Below are 23,909 nucleotides of genomic sequence, written 5' to 3' on the forward strand. Positions count from 1 at the left end.
ATATATATATATATTAACAAGAATATTCTACAGTAGGTGATGTTTTTTATTCTGACTGAGAGAGTAAAATTCTCCTGGCGCAAGTGCTCTAATGGCCACCTGCGCTTCCTCAGTGGGAGGACGCTGAAAGCTCTGCAGTCTCACCATCCCACAGTTACTTCTTTTGTCTGATGTAAGCTTTGATGCTTAGCCGACTGGGGATACATTTCATATGGTGTCAGGAGCTGATGAATCAGTCCTATTAATCAATTTAGATAAGAAAAGCTTCTCCTCCACATGATTTATAGTACTAAGCATTTGGGGTCCACATTTATTAGGTATATGTCATTTTAATATAGATATGATATCTTCTTAGTTGTCTATGAAATGATAGCCATGCAATATAATGTGATGGTGGAGTTTTACATTTGTCTCTTTGCACAATTTTTGTGAACATTTTAGTATAAAGAACGAAGAACGTGATTCACGTTGTGTTGTTTTGTGTGTTGTGTTTGGCCGCATCGTGGAGACTGGAATGATCGAATTGTGATCTGTTGTGTGGTGAGTGGCGGGCGTGATGGTTTATATTTGATTTGGGGGTTTGCGGGCTGAGTGTAATTATTAATAGAATTAAATTGTGTGGTTTATTCGAGCTCATTGTCAACCAAACAAAAAGTTTTGTGAACATTTTACTATAAAGAATGAAGAACGTGATTCACGGTGTGTTGTTTTGTGTGTTGTGTTTAGCTGCATGGTGGAGACTGGAATGATCGAATTGTGATCTGTTGTGTGGTGAGTGGCGTGCTTGATGATTTATATTTGATTTGGGGGTTGGCGGGTTGAATGTAATTATTAATAGAATTAAATTGTGTGGTTTATTCGAGCTCATTGTCAACCAAAGAAATATATATATTTTTCAGAGGGTCAAGAAAACCTAGGTATTATTTATTATTTTATTTTATTTTATTTTATTTATGCTTTGATTTTAAACAAAATATATTTGACATATTTGATTAATATATGATTATTTTTAAAAAAATTTCAAAATACATATATTTTATTTTGAGTATTTTCAAAAGCATATTAATTTATTTTTAAAAATAAAAAAATTTTAAAAAACACAATAAAATATATGTTTTTTAAAAATAACATAAAAAAATAAAAAAAATAAATGCTAAAATTGATCCCAAACAACCAAGCAAGCCTTTTTTTTTAAAAAAAAAAAATAGCATATTTAAAAAAATGCTCATAATTGAGTATGTTAAAAAATAATTAAATATATTATAGCATATCAAACATATTTTACTTCAAGTAGAAATGTATACAAAACAAAATAAAAATCAAAAATCAAAAATAATCTCACAAGGCTCATAAATACATTAAGCTGATTAAACCCGATTCGTTCTAGTTTGATCGGGTCGAGCCTCTTATAGTCTCGATCGAAAATGTTGCACCAATAATTAATGTCGAAATTTAGGTCAAGTGGGCCCCCGTGATTCATGCCCCAAAGTCTAGTGACCACTTTGGCTTCTTGTAAAAATTAATACTTTTTAGGTGCTTCAATTCTCAATAATTAGAAATATCACCTCTTTGATTCATGAGAAAACATGCCATCAAGAAAAAAATGTTTATGAGCCTTGTAAATTTATTTCTTCATTAAAAATGCTATAATCTTCACAAAGTATAGTTTTATCTCATCCTTAAATAAAAAAAAATTATATTTTTTAAAAGTATATTATGGAGATTTTGTATTTTGAATAAATTATTTATTGACTTTTTAGAGAGTGCTAAATCTTATATTCTCTCAAGGAAGATTGACATACATATCATTGATCAATTCATATGTATTTATATGACCAACAGAGTGCTGTCATCCGTGACCTGTTGGGAGAGCATCCTCTTTGAAGGTCGTAAGTTCCCTTAGGTCATAGGTTCAAATCCCCCTCTGGCCAGTTTACTGGTAGTGTGAGGGTGGTCCTTGAATAATTAATTACATGAGAGTGGTTGGGTGGCTTGTATAACAACATCCGACCATTCTTTATATATAACACCAACAGATCAGCTTCAATTTTTAATACATGCCACCTTACCTATGCCTAAGAAGGTGTATTTCACTTTTTAAAAATTAAATGTTAGTATTGTTTATGTGACATGGAAGATTTGGGTGGTATTAATGTATAAATTAAAATTTAGGTGTTAGATATGCCAGTAAATATGAATTGGGTGGTATGTATGTAAATGCCCCTAATTTTAGTAGACCTTTTAATATCTTGCAAAAACTATATGCCCTCAAATTTCCTCATTTTTAATTACTATTGTAAGAAGAGGCTAAAAAAATAAAAAACTTGCATCTCTAAAATAGCAATCATAAAATAGAGATAATGAATAGAGAGGGAATGGGAAATATGATCCGCACTATTGTGAAACACACATCGACCACGCAAGTATACATGTCATTCAAGTAATATACATATTTTTAATACTTGCATCGATAAAACATGGAAATATTTAATTTCCAAGTCAGAATAAAGTTCTAGTTTTCCGGTCTTTGTCTAGTTTGAAGGGAAGAAATTTTGTGAGTTTTTAAAATGACTAATCCTAATTTTATAAAAGTATAATCTACAACTGAGGGTAAGATTTTCAATCAAGTGAGAGTACCTTCCTTGAATTAGACATTAGAAACCTAAGTGATTCAAATATCATTGGCAATCGGGAGTAGATTTTATTATTAGGTTCTTCAAAGGACATAAGAAGGTTTGAGATTTCATATTACAATTTTGTCTCATAAACCATCCAAAATTCTTCAGGATTCCATGTTTCCCTACTATTTACACTCTCCTAGTAACAATATTCTTATTCTCATAGATAGTGTTTTAACTTAATTATTCCACTAAATTTGCTTCTGAAACTCAAAGATTATAATAATTTTTAATAGATCAATTGGTAAAAAATGAAGCACAGAAAGTTAAAACATCAATATTCCTAAAAGATTTATAACAATCACAAAACATGACTAATATCTAGGTTCCTAGATTACCAATTCAAGGGAGAGCAAAGAAGTTTGAGTGCTACTCAAGACATAAAATGAAACATGATTTCATTAATAAAATTTAAACAAGGGTAAGTGTAAGAGTTTAAGGGTATAGAAAATTTATAAAACCAGGTAGAAAATAATTGTGTTCCCATAAATTGTTAGCCACTAGACTCTCCTTCCTTTCTACATTACAAGACTTTCAATTCTCCCAATCTCTCACAATCTTACGCTCTCACGGTCTTTCGCACAAAAGAAAATGCAGCAATAAAGCACCATATAGTCCAAAACAATTGAATTCCCTATTAATAAAGCTCTAGACAGCCATGCATACCACATGACCATCAACATTGTATTAGGTTCGTTCTGGATGCCTATGCGCTATCTTTGGGCTTCAAGTTTCCAGGTGGGTCGGGCACTAGAGCGCCAAGCTTGGGCGTTAGAATTCTTGTGGCTCTAGAATTTGTCACACCAAATAGTCCCTCTTCAGGTGCAAGGGCACCAGGATTATAGTTGCTCTGTATTTTGGCGTGGGAATGTAACAATCAGGCTCATGGCATGAATCTTTGCTCCTTTTTGCTCCCCTTGCTATCATTTATCATACATCCTACGTAAACAAGCATATATACCTAAGAAAAGCATAGAAATGATACAAATAATAGTAAAATTGCAGTCGAATCACAACACAATTTCAACATATCAAGCTACTGATAGAGAAAACAAATGAAGGAGTTTTGTAAGTGCTCATAGAAGAAAGACCTCTTATTTCTTCAAGAACGAGATCGACAGAGATCATTTGTTTCTTAAAGAACGAGATTTTACGAGTTTTGGTTTGATCAAAATGAATTTTCTGTGGGATCCCTGCGAAGAGGACTAATAATATAAATTATCCACTTCTACACATCCACTATTTGCCTTTACAGCAGACGATTGTGTTCTCTGTCGGTCTTTGATTATCTAATTAATGAAAAATAAAAAATTGTTGTAAGTGATCATCAAAGTGAGTTTAGCATAATTTTCGTCAAATTAACCTACGTTCAAGCCTGGTACCTTGAGATTTTTTGTTTGTTCAGAACCACTATGTTATACATTTAAGCACAAATCTCGAAGCATTTGGTTTTCTTCTAACATTAATGTTGCATGATATAGTTAAAAAGTGTGTCCTACTTTCTTGGCCTTCATTCCCATCAATCTGGTTCTATGCTTGGCTCCTGTCTGCTAAATTAAGGCACTAGTCCAAATATAGAAGCATTGTAGCCAAGAAATCTTAAATGAAAACATTGAATGATTTAAGGGTCATGCATCAATTTTGGAGCTTAGTGTTTGAATTGGACTTCACTCTAGTTTGTTTCAAGATAAGAATCCTAGAGAAATTTATCTTTTAATTTACATTTTTTATTTTTTTTGTTTTACTTTCTTAAAACATGCTTATTTAATATATTACTTATATTATATACATATATACATACATACATGCTGTGTTTGTCCACAGAAGCGTGTGCACACACACTCACATGCTCACACACACGGTCAAAATAATTTTAAAATATTATGAATATTATTTTAAGATAATTTTCACCATCAAATATGTTTTATTATAACTCAAAACATTAATAAGAAATAAAATAAAATATCAAAATGATTCCAAATGATCATATTTCAATTGGCTGAACTAAATGCTTGCATATTATAAAACTATTCTCTGATATTGTCCAATGAGCAAATATGCACAACTGAAAGTCCTCAAAATGATAGAAAGTAAGAAAATTAAAAATGATAGATCAGACACATATCTTCATATGTTCCATTATCCCAAAGTAATTATATATATATATATATATATTAATACTTAATGTTGCACTCAAATAAAATTATATATATACTTATATATATAATATATATATATATATATTCTATTTATCAAAACAACATTTTGTTAGCTTTTCAAAATGCTTCACCTGAATGATGCATTTTGCAACCGGACTCAGCTAAGTGCGGTGGCTGTAGAAAGTTGCGGTCTAACTTAAAAAAAAAATAAAAATAAATAGTCACCTCAACTTTTTTGAACAGCAGCTTTTTCTGCTACAGTTTCTTCAAACAGCTGCAACTGCAGTAGACATACCCTAAGTTTATCTATCTATTTGATTGATGCTATCTTCTACTTTTCTTAATACATAAATAAATTATTAAAATCTATTTTTATTATCTTATTCTAAAAAACAACTAATGTTAGTGTAATTTTGACCCTCCCTCAAGCTGCAAACAAATAGAGCTTAGCCAATTTAACTCTCCAAAACTGAGCTAGCCAATTTTCCCTACTAATCTGCTCTTGAACCCAAGTGAGTTGTGCAATTATTATTATTTTTTAAAATTAGTCTAAAAAAAATTTAAAAAATGAATTTTTAATTTAAAAAACTTCCTAGCACAACTTAAAACACCATCATTGTAAGCCCAATCTAACCCTAAGGATTTCCAAACTCTTCTACACAAACAACTCAACTAATAAAGCTCCAATTTTTATTCAAACAAACCAAATCTTAACTCACTTGGTGATGTGGGACTATATGCATTCAAGGGTGAAGAGTGAAAGGCTTAAATCTTTATGTGAATGCTAACCCTTACAAATTGAAAATATAAATTTATGATTCTAAGCATAAATTTATTCATTAGTTCCAAAATTACTTTTTTATTTAATATAAAATTTCACTTGAAACTTGCAATTGATTAACTTATATTAATTTAATGCTTAAAATGACACTCTGCAATTAGTTTTTTTACTTGGTTTTGTAATTTTTTTAATTATTTGACAATATATATTCAGTTTTTCAATTTTAAATTATATTTTAATCATAATTTATTTAAATTAATTTATATTTTAGTCATATTTTTTTATTGATATCATTAACAAACAACTTGTTTAACAACCTAAATGAGTTATAATAAAATTTTCCTCTTTTTATACATATAACTTGTTTAGAAAAATAAACAAATTGTATGAAGTAAAGTTTGTTGAGTCTTAAAAATTAATAGTAAAGATTGTTGAGTCTTAAAAACGAATAGTTAAATGATCTTATTTATGATCAATTCTTAATCAAGCTCATTAACAACTTATTCAAGAGTTATAAACAATATTATTCATAGACATAAATGAAACCAACAATCACCTGTTCAACTTTGTTCATTTAACAATCAAATATTTACAAACATGTTCAGATTTGTTTGATTACAACAACAACAACAAACCTTTATCCAACTAAGTGGGGTTGGCTACAAGAATCCTCTTTTTCCATTGTGTCCAATTGAGTGCCATATTTTTATTTAATTCTAATAGATAAACATCATTTTTATACAATAAATCGAAGTCATTTTAGGTATATCTCTACATTTTTTAACACAAGTCAAATCTAAAACATCTACTCTCCTAATCAAATCATCAGATGGTCGGCGTTTAATGTGACAAAATCATCTAAGATGACTCTTTCTAAAACTGTAAACCACTGGACTTACACCAACCTTATCACAGATAAATTTATTTCTCATTTTTTCTTTAAGTGTCAAGTCACTCATCCGCCTAAGCATTTGCATCTCAATAACACTTAACTTTTTTTATGTTTCCCTTTTAAAGGCTAGCATTCTGCTCAATAGAGCATTACAGGTCTCACCACCATCTTATAAAATTTTTCTTTCAATCTAAGTAGTACTTTTCTATCACAAAATAGAACCAACCAACACGAATTTTACTAATAACATCCCCATCTATATCACCATCACTTTAAACAATAGACCCGAGATCTCTACAATGTCCACACCTTTTAATAATTTGATCATTCATAATTATAATGCCGCCACTCAAGCTATTACTTCTAAAATTACACTTAGTGTATTCAACTTTAGATTTACTCAAACAAAGGCCTTTAGACACCAATGTAGACTTCCATAATTTAAGTTTTTCCTGAACACTTTATCTAATTTTATCCACGAGAAGGATATCACCAGCGAAAAGCATACACTAAGGTACATCGTCCTGTAATTATCAAGTAAGAGCATCCATAACTAAAGCAGATACGAGCTTAAAGCTGATCTCTGATGTAATCCAACTGAAATAGAAGAATACTTGGTCCCTTCTCTTCAAACACAAGTAACACCTTTAATATACATATCTTTCATGACATGAGTATAAGTCATATCAACACCTTTCTTCTCTAGAACTCTCCAAAATTCTTTAACACCTCTAGTATGCATATCTCTCATGACTTTGGGTATAATTTGTATCAACTCCTTTCTTCTCTATAACTCTCCAAAAGACTTCTCTTGGAACTTTATCGTAAGTTTTTTTCTAAATTAATAAAAATAATATGTATATCCTCTTTACTTTCTCCATACTTCTCCATGAAACCTCTCAATAAATGTATAGCTTCCATAGTAAACATTGTTGGCATAAATACAGACTGATTATGATAAATCTTTATATCACGCCTTAACCTATATTCAACTACTCTCTCCCATAATTGCAAAGTATGAAAAATCAACTTAATTCCTCTTAAATTTGCAAACTCTTATGCATCCCCTTCACTCTTATAAATGGAGACCAAAATACTCTTCCTCCACTTCTTAAGCATCTTTTTAGTTCTTAAAATAATACTTAAAATAATATTAAAGAAAGAGTTTAGTAAGTTAATAAACTCCCAAATCTCCTAAATATTTCCACACCTTAATTGAAATATCATTAGTTCTTATTGATTTTCCACCATTGATTTTCATTAAAGCATTCTCAACTTCTTTTTTACTAATGCGATGTTAACAATAAAACATTTTATTATTATTAACGACTTTAAGATCATTAAGAACGATCGTATTTTTCGAAACTTCATTGACACATTTTTCAAATTAACTCACTAACTTATGTTGAATATTTTTCTTTAAGAAAAGCACTTTTTTATTTTCATTTTTAATACACTTAATTAAATATTTACTTTTCTTTTCTCTTTGTTTGTCTAATTTATACATATATTTTTCACCATCTTTAGTATCAAATCTATTATAAAATTCACTAAAAGTTGAACTTTTAGCATCACAATTTTTTCTTCTAGACTTCCTATGAGCTATCTTATATTTTTCCCAGTTCTCTACGTTTTCTACATCTAAACCAATTTTATAACATAACTTTTTATATTTTATCTTTTCTTACACATTATTATTCCACCACCAACTATTTTTATTTATAAAAAACTTTTTATTTTAATTCTTCGGGTACATCTTTTGTCACTTGTTTAATAGTGTTTGTTACTTATCCCACATAAAAATTTAATTCTTCATGAACATCCCAAATCTTTAAATCTTTAGATTTACTTATAAAAATAATTTTTATTTGAATCTTTTATGTGACTCCATCTAGTTCTATGATAATGTTTCATTGTATTATTTATCCCACAACTCTTCATCTTAAAATTCATAACTAATAATCGATGTTGAGTATTTGCATTTTCACTTGGAATGACCTTACAATCTTTAGACTCTCGACGAACACCTTTTTTCATAAGAAAATAATCAATTTGTGTTTTATTTGATCCATTCTTATAAGTAATAATATGTTCATATATTTTCTTCGTATTAGCAATAACAATATCATATATTAAAACAAAATTTAATATAGTTCTACCTTCATCATTAATCACTACAAAATTGTATGCACCATGAATATTTCTAAAATATTCTACCATTCTACCAATATGTTCATTTAAATATCCTCTAATAATTACACATATCCGTAGTATTTTCTCCAACTCATTTAGTTTTTTGAATACATAAAATATTTTTCTTCCTATGAACTATAATATCAACTTATTCCATTAATATACCTAAGAAAGTATCTAGATTCTAAGATTCTACCATAATATTAGTTTCATCGACTAACTTTTTTAACCGCATTCATCATTAATGTGAGAACACTTGCTTATTTGACACTACACTTGGGTGTCGGTGTTATGTTCATTGCACACTTTTCACTGCATTTACGTCATACAACACATGACTTCCAGGAGACGCCTAAGCATTTACACAAAAATTTAAAGGATTTATGACATGCTTTTTTTTGATAAATTTTATGTTTGTTATCGACTACCTAATGTAACCTTCTACTTTTCGAATCCAGGACTTAAGGCCCAACAATAACAGTGTTATCCAGTCGAGTCGAGCTAAGCCATGAGTAGCGTCTCAAACGCTCAGTTCATTTGCAGCCCTAAACCTCCCCTAATGAAAAATCTTGCCCAAATAGAAACTTAAATTTTTTATTTTTATATATTAAAATGTTAATGGGTTAACCTTAACATCCTCACAACTCTCCTACCCAATTCCACATCTATTCTTGATTGTGATTCACAAGTGTCTCCACATTATAGACAGCATAAAAGTGCAAACCACAAACATTCCCACATCTCGTGAATTAGATCACACTATCACACAGAGTCTCTAAGCCACAATTGCAAGTAAGGGCATTCCCATGATCTTCCTACTTTCAAATCTATGATGATTATGGCTTCATTGAAGGACCTTCATCATTCAGAGAAAGTTTTTTTAAAAACCACGTGCCAGAACAGGTATCATTATTTGCGTTTAGGATGGCAATGAAAGTGATATCGGTGGGCAAAACTCCATTTTTTTCCATCTCTGCGAAGAGAAATGGAGCTTCCCTGCTCTGTCCTTCCATTGCCTAGCCTGCAATCATGGAGTTCCAGACAACAAAATCCCTTTTTGGAAAGCTGTTAAAAACCAAAACGGTATCTTGAATGCTTCCGCATTTACAGTACATGTCAACCAAAGCTGTGGAAAGCCGAAGAGTGAATGGAATCCTGTTGTTCTTCGCGCAGAACTGCACCCACTTGTCCACCTGCAAAGAGCCCAGCTGCGCCGCCCACGGACCTCAACATTTGCCGGAATAGCATTATTGCATCGTTGGGCCGGTTGTGCTGTGCATAAGCGTCGATCAATGCGTTCCAGCAAACGCAGTCTATCTCACGCATTTAATCGAACATCTTACACGCAAGTTGTTTCAGCTTACTTAACATGGTACCATAGAAGGAGACGATGTTTTGAACAGGCGTAGCGTGAAAAACTAACCAATCTAAAATGATTTTGGCATAGATACTTAAAAAATTTAATATGTCAATTCTATAATTATAAAAAGGTTTATTTAATATTGTTTATTTTGATTTATGTAGTTTTATTTTCTTTTGTTTTAAAGATTTGATGTAAAATATTAAAATATTTGGATGCACTTTTTAATATTTTTATAATATAAGAACCATGAATGTAGTAATTGTTTTCATCAAATAATTATTTAAAATATAAATTTACGGGTATATTTGAGGCAGTTTGTGTGTTTCATGATAAGCAGTTTATCCTGAAACGCAGTCTGCAAGTCGATCGCGGAAGTCGACCCGCAGTCCGCGTTTAGTATAAAATGAAACCGCGTTTTCGGATAAACAGACAAAACACACGCTCCAAACGGTACTGTTGCGTTTTAAAAAAGCCCCCCGCACTTATAAGCTACCCCAAACGGGCCCTAACTGCAATATTTTTAAGTTGGAGAGTATTTTGGCAATCGAGCTGCACGGTTCAACTGTATACAACTCAAATTTTTTGTTTTCTTCATTTCCATAAAAACTAATTATGATGCAAGTAAGTTTACATATAATTTTGATGATAAATGTTTTACAATATAAAAAGACATACAAATATTTAGCTAAACCTTATCGCATCCTATCAAAACAAGCTCGACCATCCAAACCATGAAGCACACCAATTTTTATTTGGGTGAAAAATCCCAAGAGGTTGTATGACAACAAATTCGATTTAAGACAGTAAATTTAGTACGTCACGTAAATGTGAATCTAGTAATCCTTAAAAAATCCCAAAAAATTATTCGAGAATAATAAATCCAGTTAAATCCTATTAAACTATTTGACAATCTCTTTTAGGATTTAGAATATTGTTATCTTGGTATGAATAAAAAAATTTAACTAAATTTTAATCATTTTATTAGAATTCATCATCAATTTAATTATATTCAACTTAATTTTACATCTAATCATACACATAAAAAATTAATTAGTCACTAAACAAATTAAAATTTAATAAGAAAATTAATTAAATAAATTACTTGTTAAACAATAATTTAACATTAATTAATTAGTTATTAATTAAATTTATTAAAAATTATGTAATATTTCAGCCATCGAAATATTTAATTTAAAAAATATTTTATTAATTATTTATTAAATAATGGTGTATAAATTTATCTAGTTATAATTAAGTTAATAAAACACAAATTAATTATTAATTATCAATGAATTAAATTGATAAATTTAACTTAATTAAAAAATAAATTATAACCAAAAACCTAACTCCCCTTAACAGAAACCCTCAGCCTACATCATCGTCTTTCCCCCCTCCAAAACCCTCGCTTGTCCCTCCACTTCCGGGCTTCGCTCAGAACATCGCCATCGTCTCCGAACCCTCGCGATAAAGTCGCGTTAGATCTAACTGTGAAGGCAACAAAGGGATCTCCACGTACAGAGACCCGAAACTCCATCTCCTTTTTCTCCATTTCGCGCGAAACACCCGTGCGTGATTCAGTAAATCTAGGATTGGTGGCCGAAATCCGTGAAATCCGGATTTATCAAAACCGAGGCTTTATTTTGTCCAAACTGACCGTCTGGCAAGATTTATTAGGTCAAATCCTGCTCTAAATCCTTTACCTAAAGGCTTAAGAAACATACGGGGGGAGAGAGACAGAGAGGGACTGCTCTCTGAGCTCTTCGTGTTGCCGTTGACATGGCAACCTCACAGTCCCAGGCGGTGAAATGCCTCAATACCACCACCACCGGGCGGCGTTTCGTGGTATGCACAATAAGAATTCTTTTTTACTTTCATTCGCTTCCAACCATGCATTAGTTGGCCAATTCTGATATCATTATATTGGTTCCTGTTGTCCCCTGCAGTTCAAGAGTTTCTCTCAGCGAGTGGAGGAAATCAACATTGATGTATTCCGCAGTCTGGAACAAGTTAAGTCCGAGCCTAAAGACGGTTCTTCCTTCTTTAGGGAGGCTTTGCTGCACTGGAGAGTAAGTTTCTATAAATTCTCTTTCTCATTTCTTCCTAAATTCAAGCTGTTGCTAGGTGTGATTAACCGGTTCATGCTTTTGAATTTCAGGAGCTCTGTACAGCTGAGGACTTCATCTCGTTTTATGAGGAGATGATGCCACTAGTCCAAACTTTACCTCAGATAATACTGCACAAAGAGTTCATATTCTCGGAACTTGTACGGAGATTGCAAGTTAGAGCAAAGCTCTCCCTTGAACCAATACTAATGCAAGTTCTGCTCACATAATTTTTTCAGTTTAGTTCTTAGGTGCAACTTAGGTTTTTGATCTAAGAGTCTATTCTACACTCATCTAAACTGATGCAGAGTGATTAAGAGATTTGGATCATGCCAACCCAATACAGGGCAGGCTTGTTCATGCCAAACCCATCTAGGTAAGGGTAGATCATGTTTAATGGATCCAATTCATATTATGGATCCTATGGAACGGCTCATAAATCCTAAAAAAATTCTAAAAAAAACTGCCAATAGAATGTTATAGGCATCCAGTGTTGCACATTAGAGAGAAGTGACATCTTTCTAGGTAAAATACCCACATTGTAGCCAGCTACTTCTCCATTGGTTGCCCTTATTTGGTTTTTGATTTTTTTTTTATTTCTCAAAGAAATTGTTGGCCAAATAATTATTTAGGGCCCTTAAGATATTGTTTATCCTTGTATCCTTCATTAGAGGACAACGGGGCTATAACCCTTGATATGTTGGTCTCATCTTCCATGTCTATAAATAGGAGCTCTGGTAAGCTTAATTGCCAATTCAAGTCATATTAAATTCAAGTTATTATATATATATATATATATCCCCTTCATCTGCCCCTATCTCTATAAATTGTTCGGCCATGCTATTATACAAAGATAATTTTATCTAAATTGAATCTTTGTCTCCTCTTTTCCCCAAAACTCTCTCATGCCTCCATCTCTAGCCTCAACCCATAAGGAGTGAAAACCAAAATATAATAAGCTTTCTCATTAATCTAGCTCCATTGCATAGGGCATTAATGTCTATTAACTTGCAACATGCCACTCAACTAATATACTATGAAAAGTGCACAAAACAACTGAAAATACCAAACATAGAATATGTTGAATACATATTAACCTCTTAAACATCACTTAAATTCAGAACAAGGCAAGATATAATTAATTGGATTTTTATTAATTTTAAACTTTGACTTTTCCATTAGTTTTCCTTTGCATGGAAAGTGTTTTCTATAGATATAGCTGCCAATGTTTTTGCAATTTGTTAGGGCATAAGTGTTGTGAGTGTTATCTAAAGCAAAAGAAATCCTTAAATCGATCTGACTAGGCACCTTCAAAGGGTTACTACTACTTAATGCTTAAGGTGTTGCCATATTAAGTGTGAGGCATTGACTTGGCAGAGCAAGTCACTAAAATATATATAGCTCTCATTGGTCATGCCGTCTCAAAAATCTCCCCACCTTGGCTCTTCCTTGTAGCAACCCTAAATATTCCTTGCAGGTAGTCAAAATTCCTCAGTGCGGGCCTCTTTCTTGGCTCTTCCCTGTAGCCAAAATCCGTACTTTGTTCTTCTCTACTATTAGAACTCTTTACTGCAGTCCAAATTCTGTGGTGCAGGCCCTCCTCTGGTCGAAGCTCTCATTGCAGTCCTCCTTTGTATTCCACTGACCCCCGATACTCCTTCCTACAGCCAGAGTCCTTTGCTGCAGGCTCACCTTAGCCAGCCTAGACACCTCTATAGGCCATCCTGGTCCCTGTTCATCTCCCGACAAAACCTCTGCAAACAGAGTCGTGGATCTGTCATTGGTTCAAGTAAATTCGTGGACTCGTCGTTGTTCCAAGTGGTCGCGGATCCATCGTTGGTTCCATGTAGGTATGGGTATAAAAAATTGACCCGATAGACCAACTCAATCTGAAACCCACTCAAAAAATTCGGGTTCAGGTTGACCCAAATAATTTTTGGGTTGGCTCGGGTTTATTTTTTCGGTTCTGGTTCAGGTTGGCCTGCCAACCTGAAAATGACCCAAAACCTACCAACCTTAAATTGACTTGAAATCGGCTCGCCAACCCTAAATTAGCCCGAGAATGACTCAAAATTGATCATAAATTGACCCATTTTAAACCCAAATAATGATTTTTCTTATGCTAAATGAGTTATATGGTTCGAATTCTTGTTGGAGGGTTGAAGGCAGGTCGGGCTTAGGTTGGTATTTTCAACCCATATAATATTCGGGTCAGACCTATTTGGGTTGGACCCGAACCTGATCTGGTGACACTAGTCGACATCCCTTGCTTTATGGCTATCAGATCGTGGTGTTCCCCCTTCGATTAGAAGTCCCATTGGATATGCCCCAAGCAAGCATTTGTGGATCTTGAAAAGGATCGCAACAAAGCATTTGGATCTTAGCTGGTCAAGCAATCTGATCTTTCCCAAGAAAGCAATGACGGTTTCTGTGCCCGACTTGTTGCTGGACTTCAAAAGGATCATGATAAGGATCTTTCGTGAGCAAGCAATGACGGTTTCCAGTGCTGGAATCTTCCCTATAGCCATCAGTCTTTCCACAGAGCCTCCGTTAGCCATTGGTCTTTTTCCACAGGCCTTCCATCGGAGCTTCTCCATGCAGCTGTCAGCACTTGAGCTCTTCCCAGGCTCACCTCAACCAACCTTCCAATATTCCTCTGCTGCCACTCTCCCTGCAGTTCCAACAACAACAACGACACCAACAACAACAAAAACAACAACAAACAAGCAACAACAAAAGCCACAACTTGTCTTGAAGCAACAACTTCAACACCTGATGTTTTTCTCTTCTCGTGCATCAACCTTTCTTCTACCTGTAGAAACAATAGTTAAATCCCATCCTACAACAAACATCAACCTAAAGATGCATAGAGATCACGACAAAGTACAAAATGACTACGTCTAGTTCTACTTTGAAGCTTAGCAACTTGATGATACACTAAGATATCATATCCTACTATCGTGTTAACAATAGAAGATTTTGACATTGAATAATAGATTCGTGTACTTGGTATCACATGACTTGAGACATTCACACTCTTATCAATTACCAAGAGATCATCAACTCCAAATTTGTTAGACTTGCCAATGGTCTCACTTTAGGATTGTTGAGAAAGGATATGTGAAAGTCTCCAAAGATTTTCATCTTTCTTCAGTGCTATATGTTTCCCAATTATATTGCAACTTACTTTCAACTATCAAACTTACTCATGACCTATATTGTGTTACTAATTTTTTTTTTAATTTTTGTTAATTTTAGACCCTTGGATAGGGGAACGTGATTGTCAATTTTGAAATGCATCAAGACTTATGCCTGTTCAAGAAAATTTCACTAAACACACAACTGATCCAACTTTTATTTTTTTGTTTAGTCTATGTGTCGAAAATTAGGTTTTATTATGACATTTGTCCCCCTGGCTCATCCTAATTTCAATTATGTCGTTAAGTCATATTATCTTTTGTTTATTAATAAAAAAATCTAGTTTCTATCAATGTGAGATTTGTCAAATTGTCAAACACACCAGAAATAACTATTCTCTGATTAATACAAACCCGTACATTCTTTTGTCATTATTTAAGTGAAAACCTTATGTGAGGGCAGATGGTATATCTCATTTATTTATGATTATACGAGAATCACTTGGGTATTTTCGATGAAGAAGAAATTTGAAACAATCAAAATCTTTTAAACTTGTCATGTATGATTCTAACTCAATTTTAATGCAAAATTCACATTCTTAAAGTTGATAATGCAAAGGAATATTTCAACTCCATCATTAAATCCTTTTTTAAAAAAATGGAATTATTTATGTGAGTTCATGTTTTGATACACCGTAAAAAAATATGATAATTAAGAGAAAGAACCAAAATCTCTTTGAGGTATCTCATTAAGTTCATATACATTTTCTTGGGGGGGGGGGGGTTTTACTCATATTTTGTCAATCGAATGCCTAGCTGGGTACTTGACTTCAAAATACCTCTTAATGTTTTCACTTCAGAGCTTTTTGTTTCATTATCCCACTTGAAATTCTTGGTTGCATATCCTTTCTTTAAGATCATTCTCAAAGTCACACAAAATTTGATCCTAATTAAATGTATTTTTCTTGGGCATGCCACCACAAAAAGAGGCATAAATGCCACTCTCCCATTAACAAAAATACTATCATTTTATGATTGTTATATTTTTTGAAAATCAATCATACTGCCCTAAATCAGATGTTTAGGGGAAGAGTGCAAATGAACATCAAATTTGTAATGTATTTTAGGATCCCACGGCTAGTGGTGTAAACGAACCAAACACGAACGAACAAAACTCATGTTCGTGTTCGGTTTGTTTGAGTTTACGTGTGTTTGAAATAGACTCGTGTTTGAAATTGTTCGTGAAGTTACTGTTTGTGTTCTGTTTTATTTGTTTGAAATATGTTTGAAATATTTGAAATGTTCGAATTGTTCGAATTGTTCGAATTGTTGTTCGAATTGTTCGAATTGTTCGAATTGTTTGAATTATTTGAATTATTTGAACTGTTTGAAATCTTACAAATTTGTTTGTATTGTTTAAATTGTTCGAATTATTCAAAATCTTTCAAAAGCTTAAACCTATATGAAATTAATTCTTAAACCTGTATGAATCACAACACAAATGTAAAATAACCGAAACAAAGCTCACAATAAAACCATAATATCATACCATCCATAAAAAAAATCAGATCTATAGGCAATATGCGGATTTCAATCCAAAAAATTAGGTTTCACTTAAAGAAACTAAATAAATCTAAAAGAAATATAAGAAAATTTAAGCTAAGAGATGAACCTGAAGATAAATATGAAATTATAGAATTTAATATAAGCTAAGAGACGAACATGAATATCAAATTATAATTTATATGATTTAATTTTTTAAAATATGATAAATTTTTAGAGTTTATATATTTTTTTAAAATATGATAATTTATTTACATATAATTATTTTAAATTAAGTTATATTTCGAATAATAACGATTCAAACATGATTGAACAAATGACTGTTTATGTTTGGTTCGTTTATAAACCGAACGAAAAAAAATTATTCGTGTTCATCTCATTTTCTTATCGAACGAATCAAACACAAACTCCCCCTCGAGCCGAACACAAACTGTTCATGAACACGGCTTCACCACCTACTCCACCTAGCCTTCCTTTCCTGGTCGAGGATGCCAAACCAACCCAACTTGAAGTCTGAAACAAGGATATTAGTGCTTATATTATATAAGGAAATAAAAAACCTTGAGCAAGGTGTTAAGACAACTTATTAGGACAAAACATCTCAAATCAAAATCCGAGTTTGTATTTACCTGAAATTTCGAGTGAGGAGTCTAGCACTCATGAGTTATCCTCTTCCCCCTTCTGATGTTTGTAATAAGGAAAACTGCGTTAAATATACAGTTCATGAGTATGTAGCTTATAGGAAATTATTCTCATACTACAAAGTTTTTGTTTTTAACCTTGATAAAATGCAGATTCCGAATATCGTTCACGAGGCTCTTGAAAATTTAGAATTTAAGAGAAGATTCAAGCTCTAAAGCATAATGATACATGAATTCTTACTAAATTTCCCTCAGGATAACAAGCTGTTTTGGTGCAAATTGGTGTTCAATGTCAATACAAAATTGATGGGGTACTGAGAGATTCAAAGGTAGACTTATTGCAAATATTTTCACTAAAATCTAAGAGATCAACTATCGGGAGATCTTCACACCAGTTGCTAAACTTAACACTATCAGAGTTTTCCTTTCATTGGCAATTAATAAGGAATGAGAATTACATCATCTTAACAAAAAAAATATCTTTTTGGATGAGAAGCTAAAAAAAGAAATATATATGAAAATACCACTAGAGCTTGAGAATGATTCTAACAAACACTTAGTACACAAACTTAAAAAGTCTTTCTATGAACTTAAGCAATCACTAAGAATGTGATTTGAAAGGTTTGCTAAAACTATGAAATCCAATAGATATTCTCAATGTCAAGCTGATTATAGTTTGTTTGTAAAATACACTTAAGGAGGCAAGATTGCTGCATTGATAGTATATGTTGATGATATGATTTTTACTGAGATGTTCTAAGAGAGATTCTCAAGATCAAAGAAGTGTTTGGTACGTAGTTTGAAATCAAGGACTTAGAAATTATAAGATATTTTATAGGTATAGAAGTAGCAAGGTAAGAAAGAAAGACATTGTTATATCACAGAGGAAATACATCCTAGAACTACTAAAGGGGACATGAATGATTTAATTTAAGCTTGCTAATGCTCTAATGGATCAAAGAGGGGAGAAGGAAACATCTCTTTGGATAATATCAAAGATTTGCAGGAAAATCATCACCTTTCGCATACAAGGCCAAATGTTACATACTATGATAGTATTATGAGCCAACACATGAATAACCCAAATAAAGAGTACTTGAAGATGATGTATAAAATTTTGAGGTTTCTCAAGAAGACTTCTGGGTATAGATTAATTTTTTGAGAAAACCAAGAACAAAACTGTGGAAGTCTACATTGATGCTAGTTGGTTCGGGGAACTCATTGACAAAAGATCCATCACAGGTTGCTGTTTCTATTTATGAGAACCAAAAAAATTGTAGAATTATAAAACTTAATGTTATACAATAAAACCAAGCATATTGAATTATTAAACTAATGCTATCCCGGGCTGTCAAAAAAGCTTGTTGTTTGCTAATAGCTTGTGTTCGACTCTTTAAGTAGCTCGTGTTTGTATTGTTTGTTAAGTAAGCGAGCCGAAAACGAACAAACTTTTTAAGCTCGAATTATAAATGAACTAAACACAAATAATTATTTGTTTGTTCGTGTTCGATCTAATTTAACTTAAAATAAGAAAATTATATATATTATTTATTTAATAATATATTGTATATATTTATATTTAAATTTAAGTTATCATAACTTGTGTGTTCACATGGTTGTGTTTTATTGCATATGAATGGTGTAGGTTTGAATTCAACATCATACATTTATTTTTCTAGTTAATTCAAATCGACCAATTTCGAGCCGAACACGAACAAAAATTTGAATACACGGTTAATTTTGAGCAAAATTAATTTCAAACGAGCCTAACATGAGCCAATCTCAAACAAAATTAATTTCAAAATAGCAGAACGCGAGTCAAGTTTGAGCTCGCTCGGCTCGTGTACATCCGTTATGCTATCATCTCTTGGAAAGTTCAACTTATATGTATGCATGCTTCAAAATTTTTTAATGGGCTTAATTTCTTCCAATAAACTTTTTAGTTTTTGTGAAAAATGCTTTAGGTATAAGCATAGTAGAGTGATCACTATTTGATTTCCTTGAACTCTTGTCATTTGTGTTGCAAGGATACAAACACGGGGACACGAACAAGGCACGACACTACACTACACTGACACTTGATAATTAGTTCAATTGTGCTTGTGGTAGAATATTGAATGATTTTAATTTTCTTAAAAACTAAAGTGTAGGTAGCATCAAATTTCATATGTATATATGTTACAATTTAGACCATGGAAGATCTCTACATTTGTACACAATCATGTATTCAGAAAAAAAAGTATTAATCGTATAATATTAAAGTAAAAAATCTTAATCCAAGCTACTTTTCATTTTTGTAGATAAAGTAAAAGAATCAAAGAAATTTTCTTAGATGATAATTTAGGAGCCTTATATAATAAAGAAAGTATAGAGATTTTGAAAGAAGTTTATGGTAGACTCCAGGAAAATTAAATACAGTTCAAACTCTCGAAATTAGAACTACTTTAAATAAATATTTGTCTGATTATTCTCATTTTTAACCTTCTACTTTTTTCATAAAAGGTTATTTATAAAATATTTCTTAAGATGGGTTTAACGGCCACTTCAATATTAAAAATAAAATAGAAATATTTCAAAGGTGCATTAGCTGCAAGTGGGTATAGAGAGAGAGAGAGAGAGAGAGAGGAAAAGTGTGCAAATTGATGTGCTTCCCTGCATTCTGTGCAATTTTACATGGCAGTTCAATTCAATTTGGTTTAGCCATTTCGACTGAAGTTAGGTCTATCCAATTGGTTCGCCCTCGTTGACTTGGGTTATGTTACGACCAACCACACTTTTTCATGTTTTCATATAAATGGAAATAATCTTGGTTAAGTTAGTCCTTTCTCAGATGCTTTTCTTAGTCTGTTCATGTAGTTGGTTATCTAGTGGGCCAACCCTAGTTTTGGGAGAGCTACCTAGATCAATTAAACATTGGAGAAAACTTTTACTTGGTTTTTGTTATCAAAACAAATTATTATTCAGGTATGAGTTAATTCCAATTCGGATGGGGAATGTTTAGGGTTCAAACAAATCAAGTCTAGCTGAGCTAATGTTTGTTCAAGCTTGAGCTCATTTATTAAAAGCTTGTTTGAGCTTGATTCAAGTTCTTAGAGATGTGCTTGAGCTCAAATTAGTTTATCAACATTCTGTTCGAGCTTGGCTTGAGGTAGATTTTATGTCAGTTCATATAGAGATTAATGAACTTATTAACGAGCAGCTTAGCAAAATAAATAAGCTATAATTGAGTATTATCTGTGTTTGATATGAGTAGTTTATTTGAAAAAATAAATGAGTCATATCAAACATTATTTCTTATGTCTAAAAAATTAATATCAAATGATACTATTCATAAATGAGCCTTAATCTAGCTGTAATTGAGATTTAATTGAGCTTTTATTGAGCTTGTTCATAAGTTTTATACAATACCATTTATGTACATAAACATATCATACAACAAGCTGTTCAAACTTGTTTATTTAGCAATCTAGTATTTATTGAATTATTGAAGCTCTTTTGATTTGTTAATCAAACAATCATGAACGAGCTTTAATCGAGCATAGATATGAGTAGCTTGTTGAACTTTCTGTTCATTTGCAGCCGCAGTGCTGGGCTGGCTACTATTTCTTGTGGTTGAGTTTTGTGAGTTGTTTATTGCATTTGATGTTATATCTTCAGTTTATTTCATGTGCCAAGCCTCCTCCTTTGCATCAACCTTTATATCAAGACCAGTACCTTATCTTTTATTTTTTAAAGTGAGACTTTCGTTTATTGGGTCCTCTTTCCTAGTTTGTTCTTTACTATCCAATCCAATAAATTAGATGGTAAAGCGTCAGAGCTGATCCTGCTACAATCTTTATAATTCTTGCAGTAATATGTTTTACACAGATTTTTTTTTTCTGCAGGTTGATTGCTGCTTTTTCAAGGGATGTCCTCGAGGAATTTTTGCCGTAAGTTTCTTTGTCTGGGACATTGAAAATTTGCTTCCAATCTTGACATCCTTTTCATGTAACTTTTTTATTTTTGAAAATTTTCTATTTAAAATGATGACCCTTAAAACATACAAATTCTAGTGCCGAGTGCCATTACTTATTTGATTAACCTATCATTTACTTTTTTTTACTTGTTCTCGACAGTTTTTTGCAAAGGCTTGCTAGTTCTTTAACTAATCTTCTTTATAGTGGAGGTGATCGTGATCCCGAAGTACTTGAGCAGGTCTTTTACTGAGCTGTTCTGGATGATGAAAGCCTAATAATATAAAATTCACGCTCAATTCTACTTGGTTTTCTCATTGCAGGTCTTCACTGCTTGGTCCTATATTGTTATGTATTTGCAAAAGTATCTTGTAAAGGATGTTGTCACCTTCTTAAAGTGAGTATGCAATCTATACAGGCATCAAAACACCGAGTGAGGCATTTACATACATACCACCCCATTCCTATTTATTTACATATCTAACACCTAAAATTTACATTTTACATTTACTCCACCAAAATATTTCATATAACATCAAACAATATCACCATTTTAAGTTTTAAAAGGTGAAATGCTCCTTTTCATGCACGTAAAAATTGAAGTTTAGGTGTTAAATATGTAAATACATGAGAATTGTGTGATATGTATGTAAATCTTCCATATATATATTGGCAGTTATTTTTTTATAGTTGCTAATCATTTAATTTCTCTTTACTAGAATTACAGTCCAACTACGGTACTATCCAAAGAAGTATGTCCAAGAGTTTATGGCTGAGGCTGTTTCATTTTCGTTAAGGAATGCTCCATTAAATCAACTTAAAAATGGTATGACAATACTTCTCACTTTTGATTTCTCACAAATAATACATAATTGTTTTTGGATGCCTCTGCAACGTGAATCTGCTTCAGTATTATTTTTTTGGTGCGTTACATACCACCACCAAATTCATATGTATCTCCATATCTAACACCTATACTTTGCTTTTTTACATTTATACCACCCAAATCTATTATGTCGCATAAAAAATGCCACCATTTTAACTTTTAAACGGTGAAGTAAATTGATATGTATGCAAAAATTGTTGTTTAGTTGTTAGATATGTAAATGCATAGAAGCTCAGTGGAATGTATGCAAATCTTCCTAATTTTTTGATCTTTTGAGGAAGCGACTGATCAGCTTTTTATGTATATTTGCAGGGATCAGAAAGATAATTATGGACGTAGTGAAAGTTTCATCTGATGTAAAGAAATTTGGGGCTACGGCTTTATTATGGCATGTTATGAGCGGAACATACTCACGCCTTCACTCAAAAGCGAGGGAAGTTTTGCTATTTTTAATGGATGAGTCTGTGCTAAGCATGAGAGATATTACTCAAGGTTAGCTTGTCTTTCTTAAACATCTTAAATATTTTATCTTGCATTACCATCCATAAGCATTTTTTGATGAATTAATTAAGTACGGTTGTTTCTAATTTTTTTTGAAACTTATATACAACCAGCATATTATGGTGTTTCTATTTTGTTAAAACAAGAAATGGCAAAAATATGTGATTTGTTTTGAGGCTTTGAAACTTTAAATTATAATATTGAGTGATAGATATGGAGTTATTGATTATTTTGTGGTAGTTTAGTTTTGTTTCTATATTTGTGAGAGATATTCCTGAAGTTTAGCTTTTGTTATCTAAACATTTTGACCTTTTTGAATTATCAGCCATAAGCAGCTTTTTGGATGAGCTAACTTACTGCAGTAGCTTCCATTTTTGTGTTGGGTGGGAGGTGTGAAGCTGCGGGAAAGACAAGTGCGGTTGTTCTCTTGGGTGGTGGCAGCAAGAAAGAGGGGGCTGCACAGCGTGGAAGTTTTTGGGAGGGGCTGTTATGGGCTGCGGCAGCAACGGAGGAGGACGGTGACTGCAAAGTGTAGGAGTTGCGGTAATGGCAGTGAGCTGGAATGAGAGAAATGAGTGGCTGGATGGTTGGAACTGCATTTGAACAGAAAAGAGACGCTGTTCCGGGTGGTGGCAGCGAGAAGGAATGACAGGGCAACGACGAGGTATACGGGGACTGTAGGAGAGCAAGTGGACGGCTGTCCGGGGCAGCGGCAACAAGGACAGATGGTTGGAATTGGAGAACTGCAGTGAAAACAACAACGGACTGCTGTTAGGAAGCGGCTGCAATAGTGGAGGGCGGTCGGGAGTGACGTGGGAAGGATGCGGAAGGGGATATGGAAAATAATCACTATTTCTGATGGAGATACGGCCGGAGCACTGCTTAAACCCTCGGATACGACCCTCGAAGGGAGAAGAGAGATGTTGGCGGCTTTCTCGAGAAAAACTAACAAAAAATCTGAAATCCAAACCCTAATACAACACATATACAGGAAATAACTAGAAATGAAGGAAAGGAAAACATACAATTTGCTAAAATTTGGGAAGAAATCGAAAGAGTG

General features: G+C 32.6%; 1 protein-coding gene across 1 annotated transcript in view; it reads left to right on the forward strand.

Moving 5' to 3' along the window:
- The first annotated feature begins 11,430 nt into the window (after positions 1 to 11,430).
- LOC110028843 (small subunit processome component 20 homolog) overlaps positions 11,431 to 23,909 on the forward strand; it is a 44,198-nt gene continuing 31,719 nt past the window's right edge. The window contains exons 1-8 of the mRNA XM_020730859.1: positions 11,431 to 11,908; positions 12,010 to 12,132; positions 12,222 to 12,379; positions 21,394 to 21,438; positions 21,625 to 21,703; positions 21,786 to 21,859; positions 22,182 to 22,288; positions 22,661 to 22,840. Of these exons, the coding sequence (XP_020586518.1) occupies positions 11,843 to 11,908; positions 12,010 to 12,132; positions 12,222 to 12,379; positions 21,394 to 21,438; positions 21,625 to 21,703; positions 21,786 to 21,859; positions 22,182 to 22,288; positions 22,661 to 22,840 (832 nt within the window). The 5' untranslated portion in view covers positions 11,431 to 11,842. The remainder of the gene's footprint in view (positions 11,909 to 12,009; positions 12,133 to 12,221; positions 12,380 to 21,393; positions 21,439 to 21,624; positions 21,704 to 21,785; positions 21,860 to 22,181; positions 22,289 to 22,660; positions 22,841 to 23,909) is intronic.

The sequence above is a fragment of the Phalaenopsis equestris genome, unplaced genomic scaffold (genome assembly GCF_001263595.1).
Source record: "Phalaenopsis equestris unplaced genomic scaffold, ASM126359v1 Scaffold000533, whole genome shotgun sequence".
NCBI lineage: Eukaryota > Viridiplantae > Streptophyta > Magnoliopsida > Asparagales > Orchidaceae > Phalaenopsis > Phalaenopsis equestris.